This window comes from Colossoma macropomum, unplaced genomic scaffold (assembly GCF_904425465.1).
Source record: "Colossoma macropomum unplaced genomic scaffold, Colossoma_macropomum, whole genome shotgun sequence".
In the NCBI taxonomy this organism is placed as follows: domain Eukaryota; kingdom Metazoa; phylum Chordata; class Actinopteri; order Characiformes; family Serrasalmidae; genus Colossoma; species Colossoma macropomum.
This window is the reverse complement of record NW_023494784.1, coordinates 37,195,187-37,209,204: the sequence shown is the minus strand read 5'-3', so window position 1 is coordinate 37,209,204 and position 14,018 is coordinate 37,195,187. Positions and strand designations below refer to the sequence as shown.

At 38.9% G+C, this 14,018-nt stretch overlaps 1 protein-coding gene across 6 annotated transcripts in view; it reads right to left on the bottom strand.

Moving 5' to 3' along the window:
* Nucleotides 1-12,481: 12,481 nt before the first annotated feature.
* Nucleotides 12,482-14,018, bottom strand: part of lypd6b (LY6/PLAUR domain containing 6B) — a 54,412-nt gene continuing 52,875 nt past the window's right edge. For all 6 annotated transcript variants that reach the window (XM_036570894.1, XM_036570931.1, XM_036570902.1 and 3 more), the window contains one exon: nucleotides 12,482-13,684. In XM_036570894.1, coding sequence (XP_036426787.1) covers nucleotides 13,508-13,684 — 177 coding nt within the window. In that variant the 3' untranslated portion in view covers nucleotides 12,482-13,507. The remainder of the gene's footprint in view (nucleotides 13,685-14,018) is intronic.

Below are 14,018 nucleotides of genomic sequence, written 5' to 3'. Positions count from 1 at the left end.
TGTTCTGATTGGCTACTCTGTAATGCAGCTCATTAAAAAGCAGTCAAGGCTGAAACACTCTTTATAACTTCAGTGTGAATGGGTGGAGCTAAACTGCTGTAGGTTGAACTTGAGATGTGTTAATATGCTGGTTTATCACAGAAATAATAAATTCAAAATGTGCAGTTGTATCTTAGTTACCACATACTAATATACTATTACATCATAAAAATATAGAGCCATTTAGTAAATCATAATAATGAGAAAAACTGAGAAATAAGAAGAGATACTGACTTAGTATCACACATAGCATCTTATAATTATGACTTCCTATCTTAATATTTCTTTATTATGACTTGTGGTGTAATAATACTAAAATACTATGTCATAATTCTGACTTGTAATCTCATAAGTATGACTCAGCGTCTCATAAGTTTGACTTGCTATCTTAGAATAATCAGTTCCTACCTCATAATTCTGATTAGTATCTCTTAATAATCATAATTATGATGTAGAACATCACAGTTATGACTTAGTTTTGACTTACTTATGTCATAATAAAGGCTTACTATGTCATAATTGTGACTTAACGCTTACTAATGAGATTCTCATTATTATGAAACACTAAGTTATAATTATGACACAATATATGGTCTTCTTTAAATGGCGGAAAAGGGGTTCCATAGGAAATAGATAGAAATTTAGCATTAGAATTAGCAGGAAAAGTCATATTTAAGTGTGTTCTCTGTAGAGGATGTGTTCAGTTAGAAAACTAAAATGACACTTAACTTAACCAGACTGGAAATGAAATAAGGGTGCGTGAAGAGTACAGTACTGTAACAGATGGAGCTGCTGTTGTCATTTTTGTGCTCAGCTGCACACACAAACACGCGGCCTGCCCTAACATGCAGCCACCCACATCGGCCTTTACCACTTGTCTTGGGCAGGGATTCATACTGTATTACACGTGTCATAGCACATCAAATGGCCAGATGCCTCCACAGTCATTTGAATCTGCTGCAGTCATAAGCAGTTAAAGATAAGAGCCAGTAAATACAGAAAAGACACGGTATGAATCTGACTTACGTGGTCTGTAATGAGTGAAGGCTGTGGAATCTGGCAAAGAATAAACTGGTTATGTTTGGGTTGTAGGTCTTCAGCTGAACTGAGCAATAAACAGGTACCGGAGTAACTGAATATCTTGCACTTTTCAGGTACAGCCTCAGGTTTTCAGCCTGAGAACAGAACTAAAATGCTATAGAGCCCTGAGGCAGAAAGGAGGCCGTATGTGTCACCTCATCTAGAGATTACCATCATTTAACTGTACATAACTATACATAAAAAGTCAACCTGAACAGGAAATCATAATACTTACCTTGAAATACTTGCGAGTGAAATATTATATCAGGGAGAGTCTCTGAGCTTGCTGAGTGTTTCCTCTCCCTGATCAGTGGGGGCGGGAGGGGGAGGTAAAAACATATTATTGGTTAATATTATTTAGCGCCTCCCCTTGGTGCCCAGTCAAATAATCAAAACTCAGAAGATGTTTCGGAGGCGTGAAATGGAGGAATAAGTGAAGACAACAATAATAAATCAGCATAGAATCATGATAAACACAGTCGTATGCAAAGGTTTAGGCACCCCTGTTGTGTTGACTTTCAGAGTGAATATAAATTCTAAACACTTTAAAGTACATGTACTGTGTCTTTGCTAACTTTAACTTTAACCTGTGCAAAAATTATGGCACATTATATGTTTTATGTTTTTATCTTTTTCCAGTATGTTAAACTCAGCTAATAAATAGAAATTGTGCACTAAAATTAGCAGAAAATAGCTTTTTCTTATAACCTAAAATGGTAAATTTTGATTTCATGTTAATTTTAAAGAGTTATGTAGAAATGCTTGCATGATGCAATTTGCATGAACATCTATGCAGGTAGGGGTGAGTGAAAACAGATTTTGATTGGTCAGTGTCAAAAATGTAATTTTGAATATATCAAATCTTGAAGCTGTCCAAAAAAAAAAAAACAAATATCTCAATTTTTTGCGATTTTTAGTTTTCTGCATAATTTGAGCCCAGCTGGTGTCTATTACATCAACATTAACGTCAAAATGATTGGACCAATAGGAATGCTCCAAAATTGCTCTGAAAAAAAATTCTTTACATTAACTTACATTGAAAGTTAAGAACTTTTTCACTCTCTCCTGTGAAGTCATCTTTTTGGAGGCATTTGTTTTTCTTTGGACGGCAAGGATATTTAACAAGTGTGTTTTCATTTGTGTTTCCGGTTATTTATTGGTGAGATTTCAATACTGAGTATAAACTTGAGCAGTCATTTTGGGTGGGCCAGTGATATAAATGGGTGCACCTAGGCCCACTGGGCCCAATCATAGTCCCACCACTGATCACAAAGTAATTTATCACAATCACAGTATCACATTGTCCACTCCTACTTACTAATACTTACACCCAACCAGACTAATGGCCACATATGGCAAATCAAGATAAACCTTCACACTTCATTGATAAGCTTCTATGAGATTTCTCAAGCATTCAAGTCACGCCAAGGAAATACGAACTGACAGGTTAGCGCTGTCATGTGTCACGACGGCGCAGTGCTATTTCCTCCCAGAGGGCATTAAAACACCTGGACCGCACCCTCACATGTCACCAACCCTCCTGTGGACATGGTTGGCACGCAAAGGGCTCCTCACTAGCTCCAGGCTGAATTAAAGGCCAGGCTTTGATGGAGCTTTCGACAAGTTGCTCCTATTGCCCCGGGGTTTCTTTCGTCCGTCAGCAGTGGCCTCTTCAAGGCTCTTCAGACACGTCAGTCAATCCTCATGAACAAGACGTACCGCCATATACAGCTGTGATCTGGAGCTCAGCCTCAAAACACCACGACAAACACTGCTGCCCTTTACATATCATGGTTTCTTCAGTGTTTTCTCCAGTTTCCCTCTCTTTAAAATGGCTTGAGTCTAGTTGTGAGTTGTTTGTGAACAAAATGTCATTTTAAATTAGGATTTAAGTTACATTTGAAAGAGATCAAAGTTTTAACACACTTTATTGTTAACAATTAAATATAAGGGGACATTACAATACCATCCTAACAAGGCAAGAATTGCTAATTAACAGGCTTATTACCACTTTATTAAGCAGTATCTAGGGTGAATTAAGCCTTTTCCAAAACATTTTACTGCTCTTATTAAGCCTTTTTAAGCCAGAGAAAAAATAAAAATAAAACAAGAGACTCACATGACTGGTCCAAGAGTTGAGACCCAAATACTATAACAATATATTACTAAGTAGAAGTGCTTCGAAAAAATTCTTAAATCATTCTAGTTACTTCTTATGAATGTAATCATAAGTGCTCAATTAATTAATATTGGCTTGATGAGTTGCCAGCGGCAGTGTTCCAAGATGATAACTTTTAATAAAGGCATAATAATGGACACCTAACATGTTGCGCAAAAGATTATGAGGTATAATTATACAAATGAGAGAGCTGGAAATGCTTAATTCACTCCGTTATTGCTTTTATATTGTAGTAATAAGCCGTTAGTTAATTAGTATTGGCTTGGTGAGTTAGACTCTTAAAAAAGATGGTTCTTCAAGGGGTTTTTAGTAAAGAAATTGGTTCTATGTAGAACCATGAACACTCAAAGAACCCATTGCATGATTAAAGGGTTCTCTGCATCATGGAAGTGTTCTTCAGATTGATGGAGAATGTACTGTAGATGGTTCTATATAGAACCCTTTTTTGAAAAGCATTCTATATTGCAGCAAAGTGTTCCACTATTCTTACAAGCCAAAGAACCCTTTTTTGGTACTACGTAGAACCCTTTTGCTAAGATATCATTTATTAAATATGATTTTAAAGTATAGTTACCAGCCATTGGCTTGATAACCTTTAATGAGGGCATAATAATGAACACCTAACATGTACAAGAGATCATAATATTTAAAACACAAATAAACGTGCTCTGAAAATGCATAATTCACCCTACACTCTTAGCAAAAAAGGGTTCTATATAGTACCAAAAAAGGGTTCTTTGGCTTGTAACAATAGTGGAACCCTTTTTGGTACTTTATAGAACCCTTTTCAAAAAGGTTCTACATAAAACCATCTATAGCACATTCTCCATCAATCTGATGAACACTTCCATGATGCAAAGAACCCTTTAATCATGGTTTGAGTGTTCATAGTTCTATATACATACTAAAGAAACCTTGAAGAACCATGTTTTTTTAAGAGCCTAGTTACTACTTAGAGTCACTTTTTAAGAATGTGTTGTATATGATTCTATATAGAATCTTTTTGAAAATGGTTCTATATAGCACCAAAAAGGTTCTCCTATTTGTTACAAGCTTGACATTGTCACAATAGAAGAACCCTTTTGGTGTCATAGAGTCATTTTCAAGAAGGTTCTCTATAAAACCATATACAACACATTCTCCCTCAATCTGAGGAACTATTTCACCATGCTAAGATCCATTTAAGCATGAAAAGGTTCTCCATATAGGACTCATGGTTCTAAATAGAACCATTCCCTTTACTAAAGAACCCTTGAAAACCACCTTTAAGAGTGTAAAGCAACCAGTTGTTAGGGCTTTAAAAGAGCATTCATTCCTTTAATGATCATCACCACATTAAAGGAAGCACCTTTGGTGTGAAAGCTAGCTCTGGACACAGTTGGGGTCTCAGTGGAAGGCCACTTGCGTACACAAGGAGGTGCGAGATCCCTGTGGTTCCTCTGCCCCCACTGGAGTTCTCTCCTGCCGTGAGATGTAGTAAAAGATCATAGAGCTTGATGGACGTACAAGACCCTCTTCTTTGAGCTTTGTGTTTACCTAGCACCACAGGGGAGGCCTTCCATTTCAAAGCTGGGGCCTAGTTCGGCAGTGTCAGCCAACACATGAAGGGCTCTCTCCTGCAGGTGGACTGTCGAGGGCTTGACTCTTCCCACTGGACCTAAACATCTCCAAGTCTCTGATGGTGCATCTCTCGATGAGTCTAACATACGTGGAATTATTTGTGATGCCACCTGGCGATGCACATGGGCCAGTTAGGACATGAAAGGCTTCTCTGAGAGCTAAAGAACAAAGCTTAGAGGGTCATCATGTGAAGACCACACAAATGACGAATATCTACACTTGCAATAACAATAATACCATAAGGCGCCAATTAGGAATTGCGCAGGACCTCTACCACCTAGGACCTAGCACTAAGAGGTAGCTTGATCAAGTCCTGTTATGAAATGTCCAAAGGCACCCAGACAGTCCTTCTGCTAATTTAAGGTGCACCCATTGCTTGGCATGGGTGTCCAATTGTGCACATACAGCTTGTATAATGTATAAAAGCACTTACCAATAGAATGGGACATTCTGGAGCAACAGCACATGAGCCATGAAGGTCACCATGCCCAATGCCAAGTGGTGACTAAAGGAGTATAAAGCCCCCCAGCATTTGGCTGTGAAGCAGTGGAACTGCATTGTCTGAAGTGATGGAGCTCCAACCAGTACCTTTGGGCTGAGCTAGAGTGATCCAGAACTGATTGACCAACATCAGTACCTGACCTAATGCTCTTGTGGCTGAATGCAATCAGATCCTCACAGCAATGTTCCAACATCTAGTGTAAAGCCTTCCCAGAAGGGTAGAGGCTGTTACTGCAGGAAAGAGAGACAAACTCACTATTAATACCCTTCATTTCAGAAGAAACGCTTTTGGACTTTTTTTTTCGACTTATGGACTATCTACCTGATGAAGATACCTAATGTAGGCTTGCAACAATACAACAACTACAACAATGACTTCTTAACAGAACCATATGCACTTATTTCTCCATAACTATGTGAATGTCTTGTCAACCTTGAACGTGCTTCTTTTCCAACATTCTTTAAATGTCACTGTAACTTCAAGATACTGTACATTAGTCTGCATTCAATCATTACCCCTCGTACTCCGAGAGTCACCCAGAGCCCTAAATTGGGAAGGAGGCCACACAGCCACTCCCTCTGCAATCCATCAGGGAAATCTCTTGGTCATATCTTGTTTTTTGTCATGTCGTTCCTAAAACCCTCTGAGGAAGACAGGGCTGCCTTTGAGGCCGAGCTTAGCCACGTTTCAGAGCACTCAGGTCCTCGTGGAAGAACAAAGTGGTGGGATCTCTCTGAAACGCCGCCTGCCGCCAATTAGCACGGTGAACTCTGGCCCTTCGGTGGAATGTTAAGCTTCGCTAGTCATCGCAGAGCAAACACATGCAGACAATGCAGCCGGGGCAACACGGTCGGATTACGGAGCAGACCGGATCCAATTATCAAATACAGGCGAAGCAGAGGTTTGGGTTGGGATTTAAATAAGCGCAAACTGAAAAGAGAGGTTTTGTGTTCAGTGCAGGACTCAAGAGGGAGAACCAAGACTGGACTTGCAGCTCTCCAGTTTTCAAATGAAATGTCCAGCAGATTCCCACTGAGTTACCAACACTGTGTTTGGAAAGGGGTTCAGTTACATTGCCTTTGAAATAAACGTGACTCCAGGGTTCTTAACGTTCCACCTTCCATTGGATGGTTCTTCATGAAGCCATTTTTGTAAATTGAGATGCAAGTGTGAAGAACCTACAGAGAATGCAAAGGTTCTAGGAAGAACCTTTACATTGGTATACAACCTTTATATTATGTGAAGTTCGTTAAACCTGCAAAAGGTTCTTCACACTCAAAAATCTCTTCTTTATAGGGAACCAGAAGTGGTTATTCTATGGTAATGCTCGAAGAACCCTTTAGATGTTTTTCCACCAGTGCTGTATCTTTACTGATCTGAATGTGCAGCTATCCGTACCCTCTATTATACCCTGTAACGGTACCTGTTTGCTTGAACAGAAGCGTAAAAGTAGAAGAGGTTCTTTTGGAGGTTGTGTGACCATCTGAACTCTCACGTCATGCAACAGTAGCAACAATGGAGGAGCTGCAAGTTCTGATAGCATGTCTGAAGTAGAGCCCAAATGAGTAGAGACGGCTGTTAAGCAGTGATTGTTTGTTCGTGTCAACTACTGGTTGGTCCACAACTATGGTCCACAAGATGACTTTAATTTAGAACATGGATTATAAATTCATCTGGTGGGCCAGGTAAGACCCATAATTGGGCCAGGCCTAGCCAAAGGGCCATATAATAATGCAGACTTTCAATGAATGGTTCTTTAGAGAACCATTTTATTAATGAGATATGTAAGTTTGAGGAACCTGTACAACTTTACATATCATAGCTTTTATTTCACACTACTATACAATTCTGTACATTGGAATGGTGCAGTATTGGTGTATATTAATGTGAATATGTGTTTCTATTTGGAGTCTAATATATATGTATATGATCTGATTTATGGGTTCTAGGAAGAACCCTTAAACAGATATAAAACCTTGATTTTTTGTGCATCGTCCATGGTTCTTTAAGGAACCAAAAATGGTTCTTCTATGACCTCTCTTTAAGAACCAGCAACAAAATTCCATTCCATTTTTTATTTCATTTCATGATAAATGGACCAGTAGAAAGTTTAAAATGAAAATCATGAATTACATTGAAAAATAAGGAACATTTTTACTTTTACCTTTTGAAAGTGACAATAAAAACGACCACGAGAACTTTGTTTCCATTGAAAAGGGTTACTTTCATGTGATATAGATCTAAAAGTACAGTTTGCTGCCACGTGGCTGCAAGAAGATTGGTTTGGATTTGAGCCATAGGTCACTTGAAACAGAGATGGTGGTTGGGTGATGAAGCCTCTCAGCACAGTGGGGCCAGGAATCATTTGCTTGCTCTACTGTAGAAAGCCAATTATTGAAACTGCCACCGTCAATCACCTGACTTCAATAAGTTGCGAGTCCACTTGGCGCCAGTGTAAAAATCAAGAGCAGGGCTGAAAAACATGCCTTTGTTCATGATAAGCAAACGGCAGACTTTAAATGTCACCTTTCTCTTTTAAGGCCAGGATCTGATAATCTAATAGTTCAGTAATTCAGTCAACTATATCAATGAAATAAATATGACAGCAGTAAAAGGAAGAATAAAAGGAAGTCCCACTTGATTATAGTCCAAGATAACCTCTCCCATAATTCAAATTTCGACATGCAACATTTTATTATGACACAAGTGATGCGTCATGTGTCACATGGTCTGTTTAACATGTGAAAGGTCATTAGGATCATCGAGGCTAAACAAAAGACTTTATTATTACCACCTTTTCTGTGAAATCTTGTGCTTCATAATAATGTATAAGAATGATATGAAAGCAATGTGAGTATTTTGGGTACTCTAGAAGAGTCTATGGAGTTGTGTGTGGTTTAGTAAGAACGGCTGACCAGTTCTAATAGTTACTTTAGTATGAAAATACAGTCATATGCAAAAGTTTGAACACCCCTGTTGAAATGACGTCTTGTTGATTTTATGAGGGAAAATAAGTTAACACATCCTCTACAGAAAACACTTTTACTCATTTTAGTGAACAATGGCTGTTTATTTGCTAAGTTTAACAAATTGGAAAAAAATAAAACCAAAAATGTGCCATAACTTTTGCACAAGCCAAATTTTATGTTGATTTGTTTTTTCCCAGTATGTAAAATTCAGCAAATAACAGTAACTTTTAAAATGTGCCCAAGTGTGTCACTTATTTACACTTAGAAAATCAACAGAACACAGAATTTGACCAGAGGTGCCTAAACTTTTGCATACGACTATATCATAATGTGCTAGCTTGTGGTGAGAAAATATGCACATATGACCGTCATTGCTGCCACTCATGTTCACCCCGCTGTCTCCGTTCTCTCTCACTGGACAAACTTCATGTTAATTGACCAGGGAGTTGACCAATCAGATTATCTAAAAGATGCACTAAACTGCTTGTGTTATGCTTAGAGTTAAGCAACATCCAATGAAAGAGTGGCCAGTTGGCAAGAGAAACACAAAGAGGCAGCATTAAGCTAAAGCACTTCTAAAGCCATAAATTAAAACCTACTAAAAGTGGCACAGAAGTGTTGCTAAACTTCAACACTCATTAAGAAGATGAAGATCTATGAATATGCATGATTATGCAAACTGTAAATGCCCCCTTGCTGCCCTGTCTCTAAACTCCAGACGGAACAGACTGAGACACGACAGAGCAGAAACAAAAAGAAGCCTTAGTAACTTTAATAATCAGACAGATTCTGTCTTTGTCACTCGATTTCACTCACTCAGATTTGTGTGTTTATCCTCTAAACTTGCCTCAGTGCAGCATCAGTGAGCTGGAGTCCCTGGTAGTTTAGCCTTCTCGCTAAGCTATCGTTAGCCACTGGTATGGTCAAGAATATGAATATGATTTACCTGCTCCGATTTGAGTCTTTACGCTCCTACCTTACATCAGGGAGGCTTCAGTGAGCTGGAATGAACCTGCATAGTTGTGTGTACAGCTGTTTCGGCCTTCTCGCTAAGCTAATGCTAGCTTCTAGTGCTAACATGTAGAGGCATTTGAGCCTGATGGTGTTGACATGGGATGTGTAGGGTGAGACAACGAAGGGTCGAGGCAACCTCAGCTCTCTTTGGCACCTGGAACATCCTTCGATTAGCATACTTTAGTATACTGAACCATTACAGATCCAAGCTTATCTGTGATGTACAAAAACTTAGCTGTGACGTAGAGCTTTACGAACCACTTCTGTGAGTTAAATTCTCAACCTGGAGGCATTAAGGCAACGGGCAGACGTTTGTGGGGCCTGTATGAGGGCAGCGTTAGCCAAGCCGCTTCCCTGTGAGAGAGCGATGACTCCAAAAGGCCTGAAAGTGACTGACTCCGGCTCCACGCCTAATAAAGCCAGAACAAAGAGATCCAGCAGCCAGTGCAAACAGCACACACACTGCAGGGCAGTCAGCGGAGCAGGAACACACTCACACACCAACACAAACACACACGCTTTTGTTCCGTGGACAGCTGAATTCCGCTCAAGCGACCGAATAGCGACACCAACGCCCACGGACTCTTTAACACTCATCGCACACGTTTTCCCTTTTCAAAAACACTGATACAAAACCTGCACCGCAAACACACACACTTTCACACTGTCAGTCAAACCAGCTCACAAAAGCACTTATGGCAATTTCGTTTCCCCCCAAAACCATTGTAGAGGGAAAAGCCATATGTCATGTTAAGTCAGACAAAACCAACCCCATTAGTCTAGACAGAACAGATACAAATGGCCCGTGGCTTTGTGTTCGGCACGGACGGTCCTTAGGGAGTCTTCTTAATGCGCTACGAACTCTGGGTAGAAGAAGGCTCTTTTTCACTGATCTCAGAACTGCTTTCACCATGAAGACAAGGCCAAAAAAACAAAACTTACAACCAACACCACTGTGAAACAGTGAGAAGGTGTGAAACATGGATACATGACAATTACTAACAAACTGCATTTTTAAACCCTTTCAGAGCTCTCAAGGCCATTCTGTGTACCTTTGTGCATGATTGTGCCAAGAGATGTAGTAACACCTCTGTTCCCAGATTCAACAAAACCTCAAATAAAGAGAGAAGGCTCTCAAAAAACATATATTGTCATATTAAAAGATATTCAAAAAGCAACCTCAATAAACTCCTACACCACAGAATGAGACATCAGTCTACGAACCACCTCAATAAACAGTCCGATATACAAGAATGGGATATTAGTCCATGAACAACCTCAATAAACTGTCCTAAACCACAAAATATGAGATACTGGTCCATGAACAACCTCAATAAACAGTCCTATACACTAGAATTGAATATTTTAGTACATAAACAACCTAAAGAACTGTCCGAAACCAGAGAATATGAGATATTAGTCTATGAACAATCTCAATAAACAGTCTGATGTACTAGAATCAGAGATATTACTCCATGAATTCACTCAATAAACTGTCCTAAACCATAGAATATGAGATATTAGCTTATGAGCAACTTTAATAAACAGTCCGATATATGAGAATAGGAGATATCAGTCTAAGAACAACCTCAATAAACTGTTCTAAACCATAGAATATGAGATATTAGTCTAAGAACAACCTCAATAAACTGTCCTAAACGATAGAATATAAGATATTAGTCTATGAACAATCTCAACAAGCAGTCTGATATATGAGAATACGAGACATTAGTCCATGAACAACTTCAATAAACTCTTTTAAACCGTAGAATGACATATTAAACTATGAATAATTTCAATAAACAGTCCAATATTTGGGAACGGGAGATATTAGTCCATGGACAACTTCAATAAACTGTCCTAAAGCATAAAATATGAGATATTGGTCTATGATTGATCTTAATAAACAGTCTGATACACAAGAATAGGAGATATTAGTCCATGAACAACCTCAATAAATGCTCCTCAACTGTACAATTGGAGATACTGGTCAGTCTAAGTAAACAGTCTAAGTAAACAGTCTGATGAACTAGAATAGGAGATATTAGCCTATGAACAATCTCAATAAACAGCCCAATATACAAGAATAGGAGATATTAGTCCATGAACAACCTTAATAAATTCCACTAAACCATAGAATATGAGATATGAGTCCATGACCAACACCAATAAATTGTCCTAAACCACAGAATGTGAGATATTAGACTATGAACAGTCTAAATAAACAGTCTGATACATGAGAATAGGAGATATTAGTCCTTGAACGCCCTCAATAAACAGTCATAAAGAGAGATCAATAAACCTCAATAAATGCTCCTATTCAGTAAAATATATTTATTTTTTCATGATCTGGGCTCTGTACATTTGTTAAAGCACGTAAAGTGGTAAAATGTACAGAGCAGTGAGACTCCATGACCTAGATTGACAATCACTGGCCTTTACCATGAATTACCATGAAAAGAGGTCTATCAGTAGTAAGTAGCAACAAATGGAATTATTAGTAGCAAAAAAATAGAAACGTTACATACAATTCCTTTTAATGCATCTGCCCCACACTGAAATGAGTTTTACTGTTATTTCCATGAATGCCAGGACATTCAGCTGGAGGGGTTCTCAGGGAAAGGTAAATATACTTATAGCATGTACTTTTATTAAAACCCTTCTCCCGCATGATTGTATATGAGATTCCTTGCCTGTTCATTTTCAAAATGAAAGTTATGTTTACCAACCCACAGCAGTTACAAAAGGTCAAGGCGATTTTTCTCTCTAAGGCAGGATCCAAATACTTTATTACATTCTCTAAATCCTCTGCAAATTGAATTATTTTAAGTAAAACCTATTTGGTCTCCAGAATGCATCGTGTGAAAAGACCACTATCTACCAAAGTAATGCTAGGAAAAGAAATACTAAATAAATATTAAATAATGATAAAATGATGATTGTAAGCTCACTACTCAAAACAAAGTTGCAGCAGATTATGCATTTAAGAATCAGAAAGGCAGCAGTCAGTTTCTTCAAAATTTATTCTATTATTTATAAATACTGATAACACTGTCTATTACAGTTTTTGCAGATTTTATTTTTGGTTAGAACTGCAGACATTCAGTGCATGATAAAAGTACAATTTCTTCTTATTCAATGCTTCACCGGTACCACAGTACATCAACTGTCTTCTTTTTGCAGTGCTTTTGAAGAAAAATGTCATTGCTGGATGTTAAGACATCATTGTCTAAGGACAGGAAGTGTCTAAGTCTACACTGCTGAATGTTAAACCGTCTACTGACTTGGGGTACCAACCCTTCTTCTGGAGAATTCTGCATTTAGAAAGCTATGACGATACATTCAGCATCTACTTGCTGGACTATCTGGACGGTATCTGGGCTCAGAGCCACCGGAGGAGGCTGCCCCACCTCCAGAAACCCTTCAGTGTGGTCAATACAGACCCAATGAAGCATTACAGAGGGGAATCCACTCCCCTCACAGCTAAATAATTTGCTTCCTTTTTCCTGTCCTACTTAGCATGTCATTGGCAACCACTTGTCATTGACAAAGTCTGTGATTCCATTGGCGAAGCCTCTTTGCTTGATTTCATGGTTTGGACGCCTGCGTCCATTGGCAAAATCCTCAGGTCAGTGGGACCGCCTCTGTTTTCCATTGGCCACGTCCATATGTCCATCACAAGATGAGATTTTTCCGGCCTTCCTAGAGGCTTTTGTCCTCACTTCCAACTTGAATGTCTATACTGGATCGTCCATGTGTCCGTCACTGACTTTTTCCACCATTCTTAAAAGCTTTTGTCCTCATGACCGACTCAGAAAAGCTGACTGACTGGCACAGCTGATATTTTTACCGGAATTTTCCCAGCATTCTTGAACTCAAAAAGCTGACTGGCTGGTATCACCAATATCCCATATTGGAATATCCACACTGGAACATCCACATGTCCGTTACAAAGCCAAGCCATGACCTTTTCCGGCATTCTAGAAAGTTTTTTTCCTGGTGGCCAACTTGAAAAGTTGACTGGCTTTGCTGATAATCCAGCTTGCTCCATGGTGAGGACTCCTCGGCCCTTTTGATTAGTGCAGTACACGCAGGTTCTTCCGGTTACTGTCCCAAAAGTAGTAATGCTGATAGAGCAGGAATGATGAGGAGCAGGTAACTCCACTTCATGCTACTGGGGGCAGCAGAGCTGTAGGCTTGACTCCGCATGAACACTGCGTTAGTGTGATTAGTTGGCACCTCCACGTTACAAGCCATGCCCTCACAGCACGATACACACTCCTGAAAGAGAACAAAAGATGAAAATTACAATGCTTTTAAGAGGCAGCAGTGATGAAGATCATTACAATACTGAGGGTATCAGTGGAGAAACTGTTCTCTGCTCTTTATGAAACAATTCAATATATTATAATCTTAAATTTCACCACGATGTGATTTGAATTTTCGTGAAACATCAGTGCGATTTTAGAGGCTATTCCACTAGAAATTACGTTTGTGGATAGTGATTTTTTTCTTTACTGTATTTGGGATGTTAGCTGTAAGAAAGTAATAAGAGCATCTATGAATAATAAACATATAATAAATATCTGTAGGCAGGGCTGTTCGATTCCAGAAA